The 15,955-nt window shown below is 35.9% G+C and overlaps 1 protein-coding gene across 2 annotated transcripts; it reads right to left on the bottom strand.

Annotated features, from left to right (window-relative positions):
* Window positions 1–522: 522 nt before the first annotated feature.
* On the bottom strand, window positions 523–14,854 carry LOC120629030 (protein hairy). Of its 2 annotated transcripts, none has more exons than XM_039897767.1 (4): window positions 14,679–14,854; window positions 2,949–3,044; window positions 2,531–2,828; window positions 523–2,308 (listed from the first exon to the last, which is right to left on the bottom strand). In XM_039897767.1, exons 1-4 carry the CDS (start codon window positions 14,772–14,774, stop codon window positions 2,028–2,030), a joined length of 771 nt encoding a protein of 256 aa, XP_039753701.1. In that variant the 5' UTR covers window positions 14,775–14,854; the 3' UTR covers window positions 523–2,027. The 2 variants fall into 2 exon arrangements, with proteins under 2 accessions (XP_039753701.1, XP_039753702.1); XM_039897768.1 differs by lacking the exon at window positions 14,679–14,854 and adding an exon at window positions 3,246–3,371.
* Window positions 14,855–15,955: the final 1,101 nt, after the last annotated feature.

Here is a 15,955-nt window from a genome sequence, read left to right as displayed (position 1 = left end):
TTCTCATAAACAGTAGTAGGTACAGAATAATAATTTCCACAGAATACGTATTTATTTATATTGTTGCTATATATATACATATATATATATATATAGCAAAAAAAATATAAAAAGTTTGTAAGTAAAATCTTTCTTTAGAAGAAACGTGCTTAGATATTTTAAGGTCGATCTTAATAATATTGATACTATATGTGTACGGTTTATATGTAACCTTTGTACAGAACTCTTGGTATACAAAACCAACTCGCACTTAGCCAACTTTATACGATTCCACCATTCGGCAACTCCAAATTAGATATTTGATTAAATAAAACTCAATAAGTACATAACTAATGTACGTAATATTTATTAATTTGTCTTTTAGGTACAATCAACTTAAGTTATCTTAAAATAATATCACGTTATCATAATATCTAGTTACTTAAACATACTCAAAACTTGTTGTCACATAAAATATCTTATCTTTATCTTGTAAGCAAATAAATTACAAAATACTTTTTAGAACTGGTCTTTTTAAAAATATTTTTATTTTACATTTATAGTCAAGAAGAAGGGTTTCTATTAAATACAAATTATTTATACCCATGCAATAAAAAGATTCACTAACAAATTTAATTAATTTCCTGTCGGTTTATTTTTATATTAGTGTTCTATTTTCAAATTAGAAAGTGTAAATATATCGTGAGTATATCAGGTGCAGAATGGAATAATCCGACACCCTATTTTTTTAATATCCAGCAAATTTAACATCCAGTGTTGTTAGTGTCTTACAACACTGGATGTTAAATTTTACACCACTGACGTAATAAGATACGTCACCACTGACGTATCTTATTACGTCAGTGGTGTAACATTACAAATAAATTATCAACGTCATATAACCGGAGTTAGCGTAATATTTTTACTTTTGTTGTGACGCCTTTAGAATATTATTTTTCTAGGAAAGCCGTTGTCGAAGCTGTTAATACGAAAATTAGATTTAGGGGCTCAGTTTATTTGCAAAAACAACATTTAGAAATATTATACGAACTTATTGGTAAATATGATAATAATGTATTTTGAATAAGGAAGTACTACGGTTTTACTGTCCATAAATCGGTAACTGGCAAAGGAAGACATTATTAATATTTTATTATGGTAACACATGTATTAAGTTTATATATACATTTTTATTAAATTATATCTTCATTTTAAGCAGTAACAAGTTATATAACTGGATTACATCTCACGTAAGCCAACTTATTTATGAATTGGAAGACTATACGATTTTGTTGTATAAGGCACGCAGAATTCTATATTGTTATCCTTATATTAATTAAACTAATATGTAATTAGATTAACACACTCTAATTTGTCGTCAGATTATAAATGTACGCAAACAGCAATTTGCAGAAGGAAAATAAAATTATTATTTGCACTTTTTGGCAAGTTTGGTAAATTAAATACTACATTAGAATAAATACCGAAATTAAATAATAATACTCAGACGATTAATATGTGTTGTAAAACTGCTAAGGTAAGTACTTATACATTTTTAACGGAAATGTTAATAATGAAGCTGAATTCTACACATTAAAATAAACTTTATTACAACTATGGGGATGCTTGAACATATTTTAAAATTAGATGGTACTAAGTACCTACATGAGTGCGATTATAATGAATAATATAAAATATATTTATTTCTGTTAATATATTGGACAATCGTCCCTTTTCATGAAATACTGCCTTAGATGTCATCAAAAAATGTACAACCTTATCTAACCTAACTTATTCCTAGGGAAGACTAACACTAGAAAAGTAACTACTGCTTAATTTATTCACAATCACCTATAATGTGTTATTTATTATCACACAAGTTATACTGACCAAGCAAATCATTTTTATTTTAAAGTAATAATATAGTATTAATGTTATATACAGGTTTTATTTATAGGAACTTTTAAAATCTATCACTCGGGCATAATATTATACAATTACAAGTAAATATCACAGATCACAGTTTAAAAAAGTAGGGGAATGAATTGTCACCAAGGTCGCCAAGGTTTTTCTTCTGGGGATTGTCTTCTTGTTACTAAAGCTAATGGGGCAGGTTCTTCTGTTGGAGGAGGAGGGGTTTCCCACCCTGAACTGGCTGGGGAAAAGCACCTGGGCTCCGACGATGTTGAAGAGACATCTCTTGGCGAAAGAGGTACAAGCGTTGGTACGGTGCCTAGCGTACTAGCACTTACGCCAGCTGGTAGGAGCAGTGCGATGTCTCCATTTGACAGTCTTGTTGGGACGAGACGTACTCCAGACCCAGGTCCAGCTGTAAAAAGAAAGCAAAATAAGATTTTTCTTTATTTGTTCAGGTTTTCACAAGTTAAACTGTGATTTTCATCATAAATCACAAACGAAAGTCCTTTACAGTACGGTGAAAATACATATTCGATCTTATTTCCATATTATTTTTGTACTGTATGTTTTATCAATGTAAATACTATAAATATTACTTGAGCCTAATATGAATTATTTAGACTAGATGCTTTACCTGAAATAAAAATGGTGGAATGTTGGGAAGGTGAGACGGTGTCTTCAGTATCTGAGGGTGGAGTTGGTGCAGCAAATGGTCGTGCACCAGGTGAACTGACGCATCCCTCCAGGTGCCGTACTAGACGTCTTTTCAATCCTGTCTCTAGTCCAGAAAACTTAGTAACTTCTGCCAAACAATGCCTATATCCAGCTTTGAACCTATCTGGAGATCCAGCGCCTTCAGATCGTAGGCCTTCTAAGTGTTTTACAGTCATTTCTAATATATCTGCTTTTTCTAATTTCGAATGACGTGCCGGCTGAAACAAAACCAAATTTTGAAACAAAACATATTAATGTACCTAAATATCTATTGAATATAATCCAGAATATTAAATATTAAATAGCATATTAATACTCTTACGATTGCTTATACGTACGTCTTTTTTCATAGCGTCAAGGATAAGAGCCTTCAGTTCGTTCAAACAGTTGTTGATGCGTGCTCGCCGCCGTTTTTCCATTATAGGTTTGTTGCTCTGTAACAAAAAGGAAAACATTTAAGCAAAACTATCTAAAGTCGTAATGTCCATAAACAGAGAATATTTTCAAGATGTTTGCTCGTTAATTTTCGTCCTATTCCAATTTTATGAGAACTTTATATAGATCATCGGAGATCATACTTTATGATAATGATTATGATGCACGAGGGAAGATTTTTTAGATACTATAATACCTACCGAATACTGTATTGTATTATAAAAAATTAGCTGCTTCTGGTTGAGATTGATTATTGTACACACAATACATATTCTTCTCCATGATTGTTTGCGATCAAAATATAAATAAACAAATACAGGATTACCACCAATATTATGTTCAAGTATTGAGCTATATAATGCCATAAGCGGACATTGTTAGCGGAACTACGATTATTTGTGGGCTAACGTAGCAATTCTATCGTCTTGTAAAAACTTACGTATGTTTGTTAATATATGTGAACAAAATGACTAAATATTGAACATATGCAATGCTATATATAATTTAGACAAATAAATAAATAGATATAATGGATTACCCGCGTTAAATTACCTGCATTAAATTAAAAAAAAATATGGCCTATATTACTAGTGTAGCTTTGTGTGTTTCTATCAATGTCATTATTTTCCAATATTATATCATTATTTTCTTTGTAAACAAATTCGTATATTTATGATAGGGATGATATTATGAAATTATGGCCCTTTTGATTTATCAACGCAATTTGACGCCTTCAAAATCAGTCAGCGGCTTCATCCGCAACGGATTTCAGTGGTTGTCAGCAAGCAAAACGCGTGACTAAAGCATCCATTAATCCACGATAATGAGCATGCGCTCAAGGTGAAGGCCGCGATTGGCGCGCGACGTGACACCACGTCACGCGCCGCACGTGACTCACTATGACAATGTACGCTTGTCTTATTGTGAGACATGCGTAGTAGCTTCATGTGCCTTGAGAATGGTTCGGATGCTCACAAAATGGTTGTTATTACCATAAATATATGTACCTACCTAAGTAAATACCGACTTAAGTAAAATGCTCGGATCGTATACTTTTGAGGAAAAGAATAGCAAAGAAATATTCCATCTACAATAAAATAATACATAGAGCATATAGTCGTATTTTTAATTAGACGAAGCCAACTGACAGTAGCTAATGTCACTTTGTAAAATAATGTTGCCATGTTTAAAGTAATAGTGATGCGTTCTGTTTTCTTTCAATCAGATGAATGAACAATGTGTGTAAATAGTTAATCATTTCAAAACTATAAAAGACTATTATTTCTATTTTATAACAACCAGTTTTTTGTCGGCTTCTTACAAAACGCGGCGCGGCGACTCATTCGCCTTCATTCATTCAGGATTCACTTTGTCACAACACTATTTTTATTTCATCATAAAGCGACAACACAGTAAACGTCAGTTGACTTCGTTTAATTAAAAATACGACTATAGAGCCGACAACAGATTGCTGATAACAAATATATATTAAGTTGTTTATTAGGACAAAAACAATAATGGTTACGCAAACACGTGAAAACGATGATCCTAAATAAGCACTGACCACTAATTCAAATTCAAATTCATTTATTTCAAGTAGGCCTACTTTATAAGCACTTTTGAAACGTCAAGTATGTATGTTTGTAGTGACTCTACCACCGGTTCGGAAAGCAGCTTCTACCGAGAAGAGCCGGCAAGAAACTACTTTAGTAGTATATATTAGAGGTCAGAGTAGTTAAACTATGTTGCAGTAATCATCGCTCTCCAAATAATAAAAACTTCTAGAGTCCAAGCAAAACAGAGGAATTATTAGGTTTCAAACAAAAAAAAAAACTTAACTAAACTAGTTGTTTATTATACATTTTTTGTTATTGTTTGCATGATGTTTTTTCTAATGTATTCATCGGTAATTTTACTGGTGTCTCTAAGACATTCTCTCTTTGCGTGTTGCGCTGGTCAGTTGGTATGATTTCTCAGCCGCCATCTTTACTTTTTTAGATTTGCTTCCTACATTAGTGCCAAAAAGCAGACTCACACTAATTATTACAAAGACGAAATTTGCTCGAAAGAAAAAAATGTTATTACATTTATATTAAATAGGAATAATAAATAGGTATAAATGTACGTTTACCTCAAAAGGTAAGGTAACTTCTATTAGGTCCCTTTTAAAATAAACGTACATATCTTTTACCAATGTCTAATGCATTATACATTAGCATTAAACATACGCGTCACACGTATAATATTTTAAAAGGTTATTTTCTCAGAAAACATAGGTACTTTATGTAGGTACCTTACCTGATAGAGTTGAAAACCTAATTTAAATTCGTTGCTAATAAATATTACACACCTTCGAACGGATGAATTCCCTATATGTACAAATAAGCTAAAAAGTCACTTTTGATTAATGATTAAGATAATTTCAATGAATTGTGCAGCGCTTTTCGCAACAGATGCATTCAATGCAACAAGTGAGGCTTCGTAAAGCGGCGCGCGACGTAAGATAACATTGGTGCCCGACCTCATGCACGATCACGATATGTTATCGCCAGATACTTCAATAAGCAATTTAAACTGAACGTGCGGTCTCATATAAAATGTTTTATACGGACCTCATATTTTGATCGAGAATAGCAAATAGTTAAGTAAAGAATCTGACTATCCTCAAGAACCTGAGCCGTTCCGGTAAAATAGTATTCACTATTTTACCGGAGTTCTTGAGGAACTCCTTCCCGGAATATAGGTTCCCTGTCACTTAAGTAAAACTTGAATAACTTCAAGGCACGAGTAAGTGGATATTTTCAAGGAAACTGCGCTTCCACCTAGGCCTCATAATGCATTGCAAACTAAGTCATGACCAAACATACAAAAGCGACTAATACTTTATAATATTAAGATCTAACTAAGTAGGTAGGCACAAAAAATATATTTTATGTCATCACAAACGAATAATAACATCGACAATGTTTGATAGGAACAGAAGTTACTTTGTGGAATTCCTTGAAGCTTAATCATAAAAGCAGGAAAATCTGTAAACGATGCAATGAATAATTGCTAAATAAGTTGACTGAGCAATTATTAATTGTAAAGTCAACATCTCCTAAGGATGCTGCCGAGTCGGAGCGAAACATGCGTAGAGATTACATTTTGGAAGATCTGTTTGACGTGGAGTGTAAAGATTGAAGAATTATAAATTTCATCGTACAGATTTTTATGCTTTTTGCGGAATATAGCAAATTAAGGTTAAAGTCCATTTTATAGCGACTATAAATTGACATTACTATATTATACTCGTAATATGTATCAAAACATAAGCTCAGAAAATAATACCTAGCATTTGCGATAATCGGAATGTTATAATTACAATATCTGTGCTAGACATGCAACCTTGGTAAGCGTGAGGAAAATTAATTGTTGCGAGTTTGTGAGCCTTCTCTAAAACTAGAATATAATTTAATTGCGACGACTTTTGACACGCAATCTTTGATGTGTCACAGGATAATAAATAATTATCAGCTTGGATGGAAGTTCCAAGATAAGTGAATGTAATTCCACTCCCATGACGCGAATGCAAAAAGAAAATATATTTCACATTTTTTCACGGTACGTAAAAACCCAGTTTAATCTCGACAAAGTAACCTAACTACTCACATCTCCTTAAAATTTTGTTGATTGTCATTATCTGGCAACATCCATTGAGTTCTGAGTGATGATGATTTGAATTTCAAAGTTAGAAATTAGGTTAATAAAGTTACCTACCAGGTTACTTGATACCATGGAACTTGTATGTACAGTCCATTTTTTCCCCACTTGTCTTAAAATGTAAACAATCTTTTTTGTCACTTTTTAATGTAAAGTTTATTTACAAGCTGCTATAAAAATAATATAAGCAAACTTACATAGAGAAAATCTTTTTTTATTATGTTTTTATTTATTTACTTTATCGCAGTTATTTTTTTTATATTTTTAAATCCTACTTTACTCCAAAAAGTTATGAAATGATTGTTTAAATTAAAAGAAAAGTTTAAAAAATTTGTATAGTAATACTCCCTCTATTTGATTGACTCCACCTATGTAAAATGTATTGTCGCATAAAATCTGCAGCTTCGTACGCATGCGAAAGAGCGAACTGTAGTACATTATTTGCATTTCCAGTACTATGTTTAGGGGGTCTTATGCGGTAGTGTGCGGCCACTACAACCCCCTGAAATAAACAACGCGTTGTTTGTATATTTCAATTCAAATTTACTATAAGGTATGGCTATCTCTACATTTTAAGCGTGAGCAAATATGGTGTTGCTAACGCATTTGGAAAATGGGCACAAGTACCATCTTACACGGTGTTATCTTCGTGATGTCAGTTTGTGTGTGCGGCTGACAGAACAATGCGGTTTTGAATACAATGAGGATTAGCGGAACGCGGTGCCGTGTTTTAAGTTGTACCTATTTTGTAGAGCGCAAATGAAGGACCTATGTACGTGTGATGGATAGGTTATTTTGTGTTATTTTTTACTGTTTACTGAATGTTCTCCGTAGTATTTCTTCATACTTAAAGCCAAGTAAATAGAGTAGGAATCAATATACGTCCCTTAATAAATGAACGTTAGTCCATTTAATTACATATAAGTAAGCATTGAAAATTTATCAAATCGGTCAGACAGGCGTGTTTAAACATACTGTAGTTTTTTTATAGTTTTAATTTATCCAATGTACTCATATCAACATTGTTCCGTGAATTGTTGAGATACTTGGAGAATATTGAATGACCTTTAATTCGATATTCACAGAGCATCACTATAGTACACTATATTAATATCATCCTTCATTCATATGTCTAATCCATAAGTTATGTAGTTCTATCTATTTAGTGTGAGTGGCCCTGCCGTACTAACAAGATGTAAAATAAATAAAATAAATAAATAACATTATCTCAATGCAAAAGTGACCTCTAGAGATCTGCTTGAATACAGATAGTTTTGAGTTTAAGTTTACTTACAAACTATTCAGTGTAATTTTGTTAGTATCAATTTGGTGATTAGGGCAATGTTTGGGATCTCACCCAACGGTAAATGACAATATAGTCTGAGGAAGGGTATGGCAATTTGTTAACCCTGACCTCTAAAGGGTTTCTACTCTGCATACTGCCTACAGATCGCTTTAACGCAATATTTCGTCAATATTGGGTAGAACAAGGAACCTTTCTTATTTCATGTCGGTTAGTCTGTATGTCACAGCCATTTAATTCCGAAACAAAGATGTAACGCTGACATTTCGCGCAGTAATAATTTTTTTTTACAGCTACTCGGGCACTTGATACTATTTCTGATGGACTGTTGCTGTTTTCAGCTACAGGTTAGCAATGCAGCGTTGGTGAAAGAGTAGACTAACACATCATTTGAAAACGCAATACCTAAAGCGAAATGTCTGTCAATTTTTAGCCAATACTAATCACAATTCCAGACGTAACTTGAGGTTTACGTAAGACGTCACAAGGTACAGAATTAGATCGAGGCGCCGCTGCCGACCGGCTGCCGCGTCGCACGTCTCGTCACAACGCACGTGTGTCTAAAACAAACCTACCTACCTATTACATATGGTAATTGATAACAAAAAGAATACCTTGGCTTCTTCCTAGGCCATATCATTTTCGAAAACCTTGTCACTTTAGTTTTAAGTTTCAGAATTATATTAGCACTATAGCTGTGGCCCGCATTTGTTACGATTTTTTACAAATCACGTGTATCCCGATGTTACTCTCCGTCCTTTCCACTAACTCTATTAATCAATTGGGTGCTTAGTTTAGGACAAACATACAAACAACATACCTTCGCATTTTTAACATTTGTAAAGATTAATTTCATCATAATCTCATCCTTTCAGCCGTTGGAAGTTGGAAGCTGAACATAGGGGTTTTCCCAATAAATACGAGTGGTGATAATAATTATCTATCTATAACTTTTATGACCAATTATTGGAATTACAACCTTATAACCAAAGTGTGAAACGTAATTCTGGATCTACCCAGTATTCATGCTATATCATGATTTTGTGTGAATATCTGGTGTAACATTCGTCACACGAGGTGCAAATAATTATGATTATTTATATGACATTGACATAATGAAGGAAGTTTACTTTAACTTAACTTTTACTAAGTTTTATATAATTACTAGCTTTCCGGCGACTGAATCGGTGTCGGTTTAATTTCCCATGATGTAACTTAACTAAGTAGGCAATCTAGCACTTTTTCTATCGTACACAAAAACAAACACGAAGCAACGGATCGACCATTGCTTCTTTACTACATCATCATCACATCAACCGATAGAGGTCCACTGCTGGACATAGGTCTTTTGTAGGGAGTTCCAAGTTCCACGGTTCTGAGCCGCTTGGATCCAGCGGCTACCTGCGACGCGCTTAATGTCGTCTGTCCACTTCGTTGGGGGGCAGACCAACGCTGTGCTTATCAGTTCGGGGCTGCCATTCCAGCACCTTGGGACCCCAACATCCATCCTGTCTCCGAACTATGTGCCATCCCATTGCCACTTCAGCTTCGCGACTCGTTGAGCTATGTCGGTAACTCTGGTTCTTCTACGAATCTCCACATTTCTGATTTGATCGCGTAGAGATACTCCGAGCATAGCTCTCTCCATCGCCCGCTGAGTGACTCCGAGCCTTCTTATGAGGCCCATAATTAACGACCATGTTTCAGAGCCATAGGTCATCACTGGGAACACGCACTGTTCGAAGACTTTTGTCTTCAGGCACTGAGGGATTCTTTACTACGCTGCTGTGGAAAAGAATAAAAACACTCGCATATATAATATTTGTTCCAACGTATATTGTCATATCTCATTACACCTTGCCCAGGAATAGCTAAGTACTTACATAGAGAAGGGGAAGGAGGTAGGTACTTACTTACCTATGTTATTGTTCCTAATTTAAAATTGGCATTTACGTGCATCATTTCTGTTGAGTTCTCCTATATAGGATTGAACATAGAAAATTGGTTGATGTAAAGGAGACGGACATCATAGAATCTTGGGCCCGATGTACAACTATGAAAGAGGTGTCAATTAATTGCTTATATATGATCAAACCATTATTGAAAATTCTGCTATGACATGTCAATCAGAAAGCAGAGATATTAGAGATGTAGCAAAATGGGGTTTAACCAAATAGCCAACTTTTGAAGTGTAATTCACGCCAATTCCACAATTTATTTACACAAAGATCCATGATGACAGTTTCTTATCGATGAAACCTTCTTTCTAAGTTTACTGAATTTGACGTCAGTATGTTTAAGAGTGTGACACTATTGTGAGCAACAAACTCGAAAACCTGTAAAGCATTAAATAATAGAAGTAACGACGATAACCATATGATGTTAATCAGTCGGCCATCTCTAGAAATAACCTTGAAAGCTATGATCGTGCATAACTATTGCCTCAATACTATAAGCCTGTGATTTTAATTTGGAGGTCCCGGGTTCGCTTCCCGGCTGAGGCAATTTGGGAATTTACAATTTCTGGTATCTCTGGTCTGGTAGAAGGCCTCGGCCCTAGCTAGTTATCAACAATTTACATGGTATCAAAGTAGCTCCATATAGTTTAAAACTTTGACACTAGATTGCGCTATTTATATACCATATAAATCGTAGCTAACTTTCACCTGATCGAATATGTAAACGTAGAAAGAAATTCTCACATTTCACCCTCTGTAAACATAAATGAAAAAAGCTCGCTCGTAGAAACTGTATCCGCAATCTCAGACATGGAAGGAAGTGATGATGGTGCAATAACAATATGTAGAGTAAAGTGTCATGTAGAAGGCGTAAAAATAATTCGAAACTACAGACGGCCTTACAGCCAGAAATATCGTCTGTGGAACGCAATAGCGTTAGTTGGCACTGTTGGCGGAGCATGCGGTGAGTCGGCGGTTGCTGGCGCTGGCATGCGGCGCGCCGACGCGTGCCAAGGCGTGGGAGCGGACGCCGGGCCCACTTCCGGCACGCGTCGCGCGGCGTCTATCGCATCGCTTATGTTATACCGAGTTCGCATTACATCCAGCCACAGTACAGCGAGTCTAGTAAATATATTTGCTGTAAAAAATGAAATAAAGAACTAGTCTAGCAGTGGACTTTTTTGATATAAGCGGTCATAGCTTTTATTGTTAGTTAGGAGTTAGGATACACTTTCAGAGGGCCCAGTTCGAATCCCAGCACGTACCCGTTTTTAAAGTTATATGCGTTTCAAGCAATTAAAATAACACTTGCTTAAACGTTGAAGGAAATAATCTTGAGGAAACCTGCATGCCTCAGAGCTCTGCATGTTGTATTCAAAGCCGTTGGCCCACCAATACGCCGCACTGGACCAGCGTGATGGACACACGGCCTAGACCGTAATAGGCCAGTAGCCAGAACACGCTTTATTCTGCACCATACGTAAGTAATAACAAACACAACAGGAAAAAATTTAATTACAAAACGCGGCCTCATCGCTTAAAAGCGATCTCTACCAGGCAAACTACCAAAGGACATTTTTTGACATTTATCTGGTCTTGTTGGATGTCATCGATGTATGTATTATACAGAAAATTATGCAAGAATGTATGTATTCTAGTAGAATGATATAAAGAGCATTTTCAGTACAGCGCTGTAATGGAGCTATGTGAATCTGCCATTGCGGATTTAAATAGTGCCAAAAAGAACCGGCCCCTTTTTAAGTCGTAATCCTATCCATTGGGCTATCACCGCTTCCTAGTAGACTATAGAACTGATTTATTGACTGCGCACGAAATGCATTTTGACGATGAACGTAAATTTTGAATTCTTCATACAATGTTATAATGTTACGACTGAAAGCACTAGAGATTCAGCACCATGATAAAAATGTTAATGCACAATCAATAAGAACCCTCTGTGGTGTGTCAACAAAGTTTTTATGTTATCTATGGTTATTCACTTCGTAGGCGGGCGGCGAGGAAGCGAGGTGCACGTAGGCGCAAGCACGCACCGCCCGCCGCCCGTCTAATCTCACAGAGCATAGTGATATTTATCGCCCGATGATGGATTGTTCGCCTACTCCTAATAGCTTCCTCCTCCACGCGCCTTGTTTACGAGCTACGAAGTCGCCGCCAGTTATTACACTCTCATATATTATTATTGTTCGTTATGAACATTTTTGATTTATATCTGACATAGCTGTGTTAATTAAATTTCTAGTTATTCTGAGAAATTACGGCTGATTTATATAGCAAGTGTAAGATAAGAATGAATAGGTTTAAATGTTAAGTCCTAAAATATAGGTTTATTAATAAAAATGGCATCGTTACAGAAGAGACTTGGTTGTATTCATTTTTAATCGGGCAATTACTAGTAGATTAAAATTTTTGATTGATTACGATAGCATGATTAGGATGAAGTAAGTAGTGCCAACACAAAGACGTAATTTAAAACTCAAATCTAATGGAAAACTTCATAAAATGTCAGCATCAAAAAAAATGTGTTTATAATAGTTTTTATAAGACTTGCAAATAGTAGGTTGGTATGTGCACTACGATTCGTGGGCGCGAGATCGCGTACGTTCCCACGACAATTAGCCCACGAGTGCCCACTTGCCGCCCACGCTAGTGACTCACGGCGCCCGTCTGGCGTGCAGGGTTGACTACTTATAGCTACGTATACGAAACGAGCCCCTACTAGAACTCTATGCTTCGTTGATAGAGGTATGTCACATGCAAATCTAAAGAAAAAATATTTGATAACGCTATTTATTTTCAAATTTATCAAAACTTGGGTGGTTAGAAAGTTTGATGGGCCTACAGATTCCTTGCCTTTCCGTAGTACGTTGTGAGGTCGTAGGTACCAGTATTTATGTTCTATCCTTCTTTCTTTGGATTGTGTGTTGTTTTAAAGTTGGTTGGTAATAAAGTTTCACGGGCCTACAGATTCCCATGCCCGTTCGCGTTACCTATGCAATAGCGAACTCACCAATATTTATACATTTTTTTTTTCTGATTGTGTGTGGTACTTTTTTAACGGTCGACACCGCGGTACTGTGTGGTATGGTGATCAGTAGTGGTGGTCAGTAGTAGAGTATTTGAAGTCGTAGTTGCATTATTGATCTGATCTGGTTGTGAAGTATGTGCTTATGGTGATTCTTGAAGAAAGGACCAGGGCAATCGGGTGACATGGCAATCAGGTATCAACGACGAGTGGGCCAAGATAAAAATGTTCGCAGTGATCGTTGGAAGACTGATTAAATAGATACGTCTTTGTGCGCTAATCGCTAACCTAATAATAGTTTATTCAGCGCATTATGCGTTGGAACACATACAGTCACAACACTATTGGTCAGTTCAGTTGTCGACAGTGGCTCTTACCGCAGTTATGATCATTTGGTAGTGGGCGTTACTGCCAGTTGATTCCCACGATAATTAGCCCGCTATAATACCTACCCACTGGCTGCCCACTGCCATGACTCACGGCGTCCATCTGACACGATGTGTTGACTATTAACAATTTTAACACAACCAGAAGTCATAACGCAGTTAGGTGTCTCTTACCCATCTGACTATAGTATGAAATTTATTTTAAGTTTTGCTCCTTATATATCTACCAACCAACTGTTTTACCACTTAATTTTTAATCCATTGCTAGTCAATCGTTTTATGAGGAATAAATGTGAGTGAGTTTTGTACTGTGTACCTATTTATTAATTGGATATCTCAGATGAGTTTTTTTCATCGATTGAAAAATCAGGCACCTTAAACCTTTAAATGAAATCAATTTATGTTTAGAAATAGGTTTGTCAATACTGTACAAATGTGACGCTTTTATTTGTAGAGTTTGCATTTACGTGCTAAACAAAGAGAATTTACGTGCGGATAGAAAACAAAATATAAAGTTATCAAAAGTATACACATACCTACCTAGATAGGTAGACCTTCTTTGTTTCATAGGTTTGTGTCGTCTTTCAAACAACTGTCATGCGGGTAATGTTGGTATGCAGGTATGTTTTTGTGACATGATAATATCATGGTAAAAGATCAGCTTAAAAGACTAATATATACCTATTTAGTTTCATTGGTTTATGGGTACGATTAGCTCACCTCCTTTTATTTTGCCTAATATTTTCTATCTACGAAAAGTAACTTTTAGGAAATGACAACTTGAACTAGCAAAATCTACATAAACGCGAGTAAAGCCGCGGACAAAAGCTAGTCAACTATACTTTTGTAATCATTAACGTATTAATTAGCACGCACTTAAAATTGCCTATGGTAAAAATTTAAATAAAAGTAATAAATATGTTATCAATTCTTTACACAATTAATCGGATTTACTTAATTTGATTACGCGTTGATGTCTTTTGTATACATTAATTTAGGTATGCTTGCCATACCTCGTACATGCTTTTAGTTTTTTTACAGGTTGTTAATAAATCACTATTCAATATTCAGAATAATTAAATGTGTTATTATAAAATAAAGACAATATTTTAACGTAGATATTTGTTTAAGGATAAAAAAATATATTTAGGTTTATAAGTATGGCTACATCCTGTGCAGGTTTATGTTAAAGCAGTGTTACATATTTATAATATAATTAGGAATAGGGATAAATTGCTTACCCTTCTATTATCGCTCGTCTTCTTTTGCTCCTGCATCACTTGGCTGGTTGCGGGGTTGGACACCCCTTGTTGAGGGCTGCCGATACCCGTCACCATGGTACAAACACTAAACACGCGCGTATTTCAGAACTGTCATAGCATACGCGTGCACACAGGCTCGTGCGGCGCTCGCGATGGTCGACGCACGACTGGCGTGAGATGCGACGCGCGTCGGGAGCCATCGGTGGAAGCTGGGGCACGCGACTGCATTTGAGTGTGGCGGACGCGTGCCCTGGTCCGCCGCGTAAGGTCACACAAGTGACATCGTAGACTGAAAGCCTCTATATGTTACATTTACGTGCACACAATGGCGTATTCAGGGTGTTAGACTAAGGAAAGTAGCGTTGTGGGTGGCAGTACAAAGCATACACGCAAATTTTTTAATTGTATTTAGATCATTGGCAACTAGCTGAGCCTTGCGGTGTTACCCGCAGTGAATAAAAGTCGTGCTTTAACTAAGCAACCAAACGCCGTGACGGAAGGACGATATTTTGCGTAAATAAAAAATACGAATACTCCTGTGAACGTTCTCAAGAATTGTGCTCCAAAAATGTTTTCAAGGATTTAAAGTAGCCTATGTTAAACCGCGTCGTTTCAACTAACTCTATGCCTAACGATTGGTTATTGGAAAGAAGCAGGTGTTAGGTACTTTGCGGAATTCCATGAAGCTTAATTTGCTATACACAGCGAAATGTAGCAGAATCTGTATGGTGAAATTAATTATTTCTCCAATCTTTATATTCTACACCAAACAGATATTCAACGATGTAAACTCTACGCACGTTTCGCTTTGAAACTTGAGCATCCCCGGGAGATTATGACTTTACAATGATTAATTGTTAAAAGTTTGCTCCATACCTACCGTGAGTATTGTATAGGATAGCGGAAGAAAGAATGGAAAACTTAATGGAATTAATAGCGTTGCCTTGCAACTTTATACAGTCGCAAATGAACGCTAGTATCATATAAGAAGGTTCGCTTCAAAAGTTGCTAAAAGTATAACTTAGTCTTCAGTTAGCCTTATTCAAATATCTCAGAGCGCTGACATCACCTCGTGTTGCCATCAGCTCTAATGTTAGGCATAAATCTGTCGCTGTCGGCAACATCAAAGCTCCCAGTCACCGCTTTGCATATGCAAACGTTGCTCAGACCTCCGCTCTTATTATGTGCCCGCAACGCCTGGGATTTTTATTCAAATTTTCGTTGCTAACTTTTCCAATGCCCGGAATGTCTTACGG

The sequence above is a fragment of the Pararge aegeria genome, chromosome 13, assembly GCF_905163445.1.
Source record: "Pararge aegeria chromosome 13, ilParAegt1.1, whole genome shotgun sequence".
Classification (NCBI taxonomy): Eukaryota; Metazoa; Arthropoda; class Insecta; order Lepidoptera; family Nymphalidae; genus Pararge; species Pararge aegeria.
The sequence above is the reverse complement of the archived record's forward strand: the minus strand, read 5'-3'. Positions and strand labels throughout refer to the sequence as shown.

Bases quoted from the DNA above. Each gene is read 5' to 3' on its own strand.
- LOC120629030 (XM_039897767.1), bottom strand. From the start codon at position 14,774: ATGGTGACGGGTATCGGCAGCCCTCAACAAGGGGTGTCCAACCCCGCA. The intron at 3,045-14,678 runs GTAAGCAATTTA...TTTTTGTTACAG, and splicing joins AGACGAGCGATAATAGAAGG to AGCAACAAACCTATAATGGA. The intron at 2,309-2,530 runs GTAAAGCATCTA...TTCTTTTTACAG, and splicing joins TTCCACCATTTTTATTTCAG to CTGGACCTGGGTCTGGAGTA.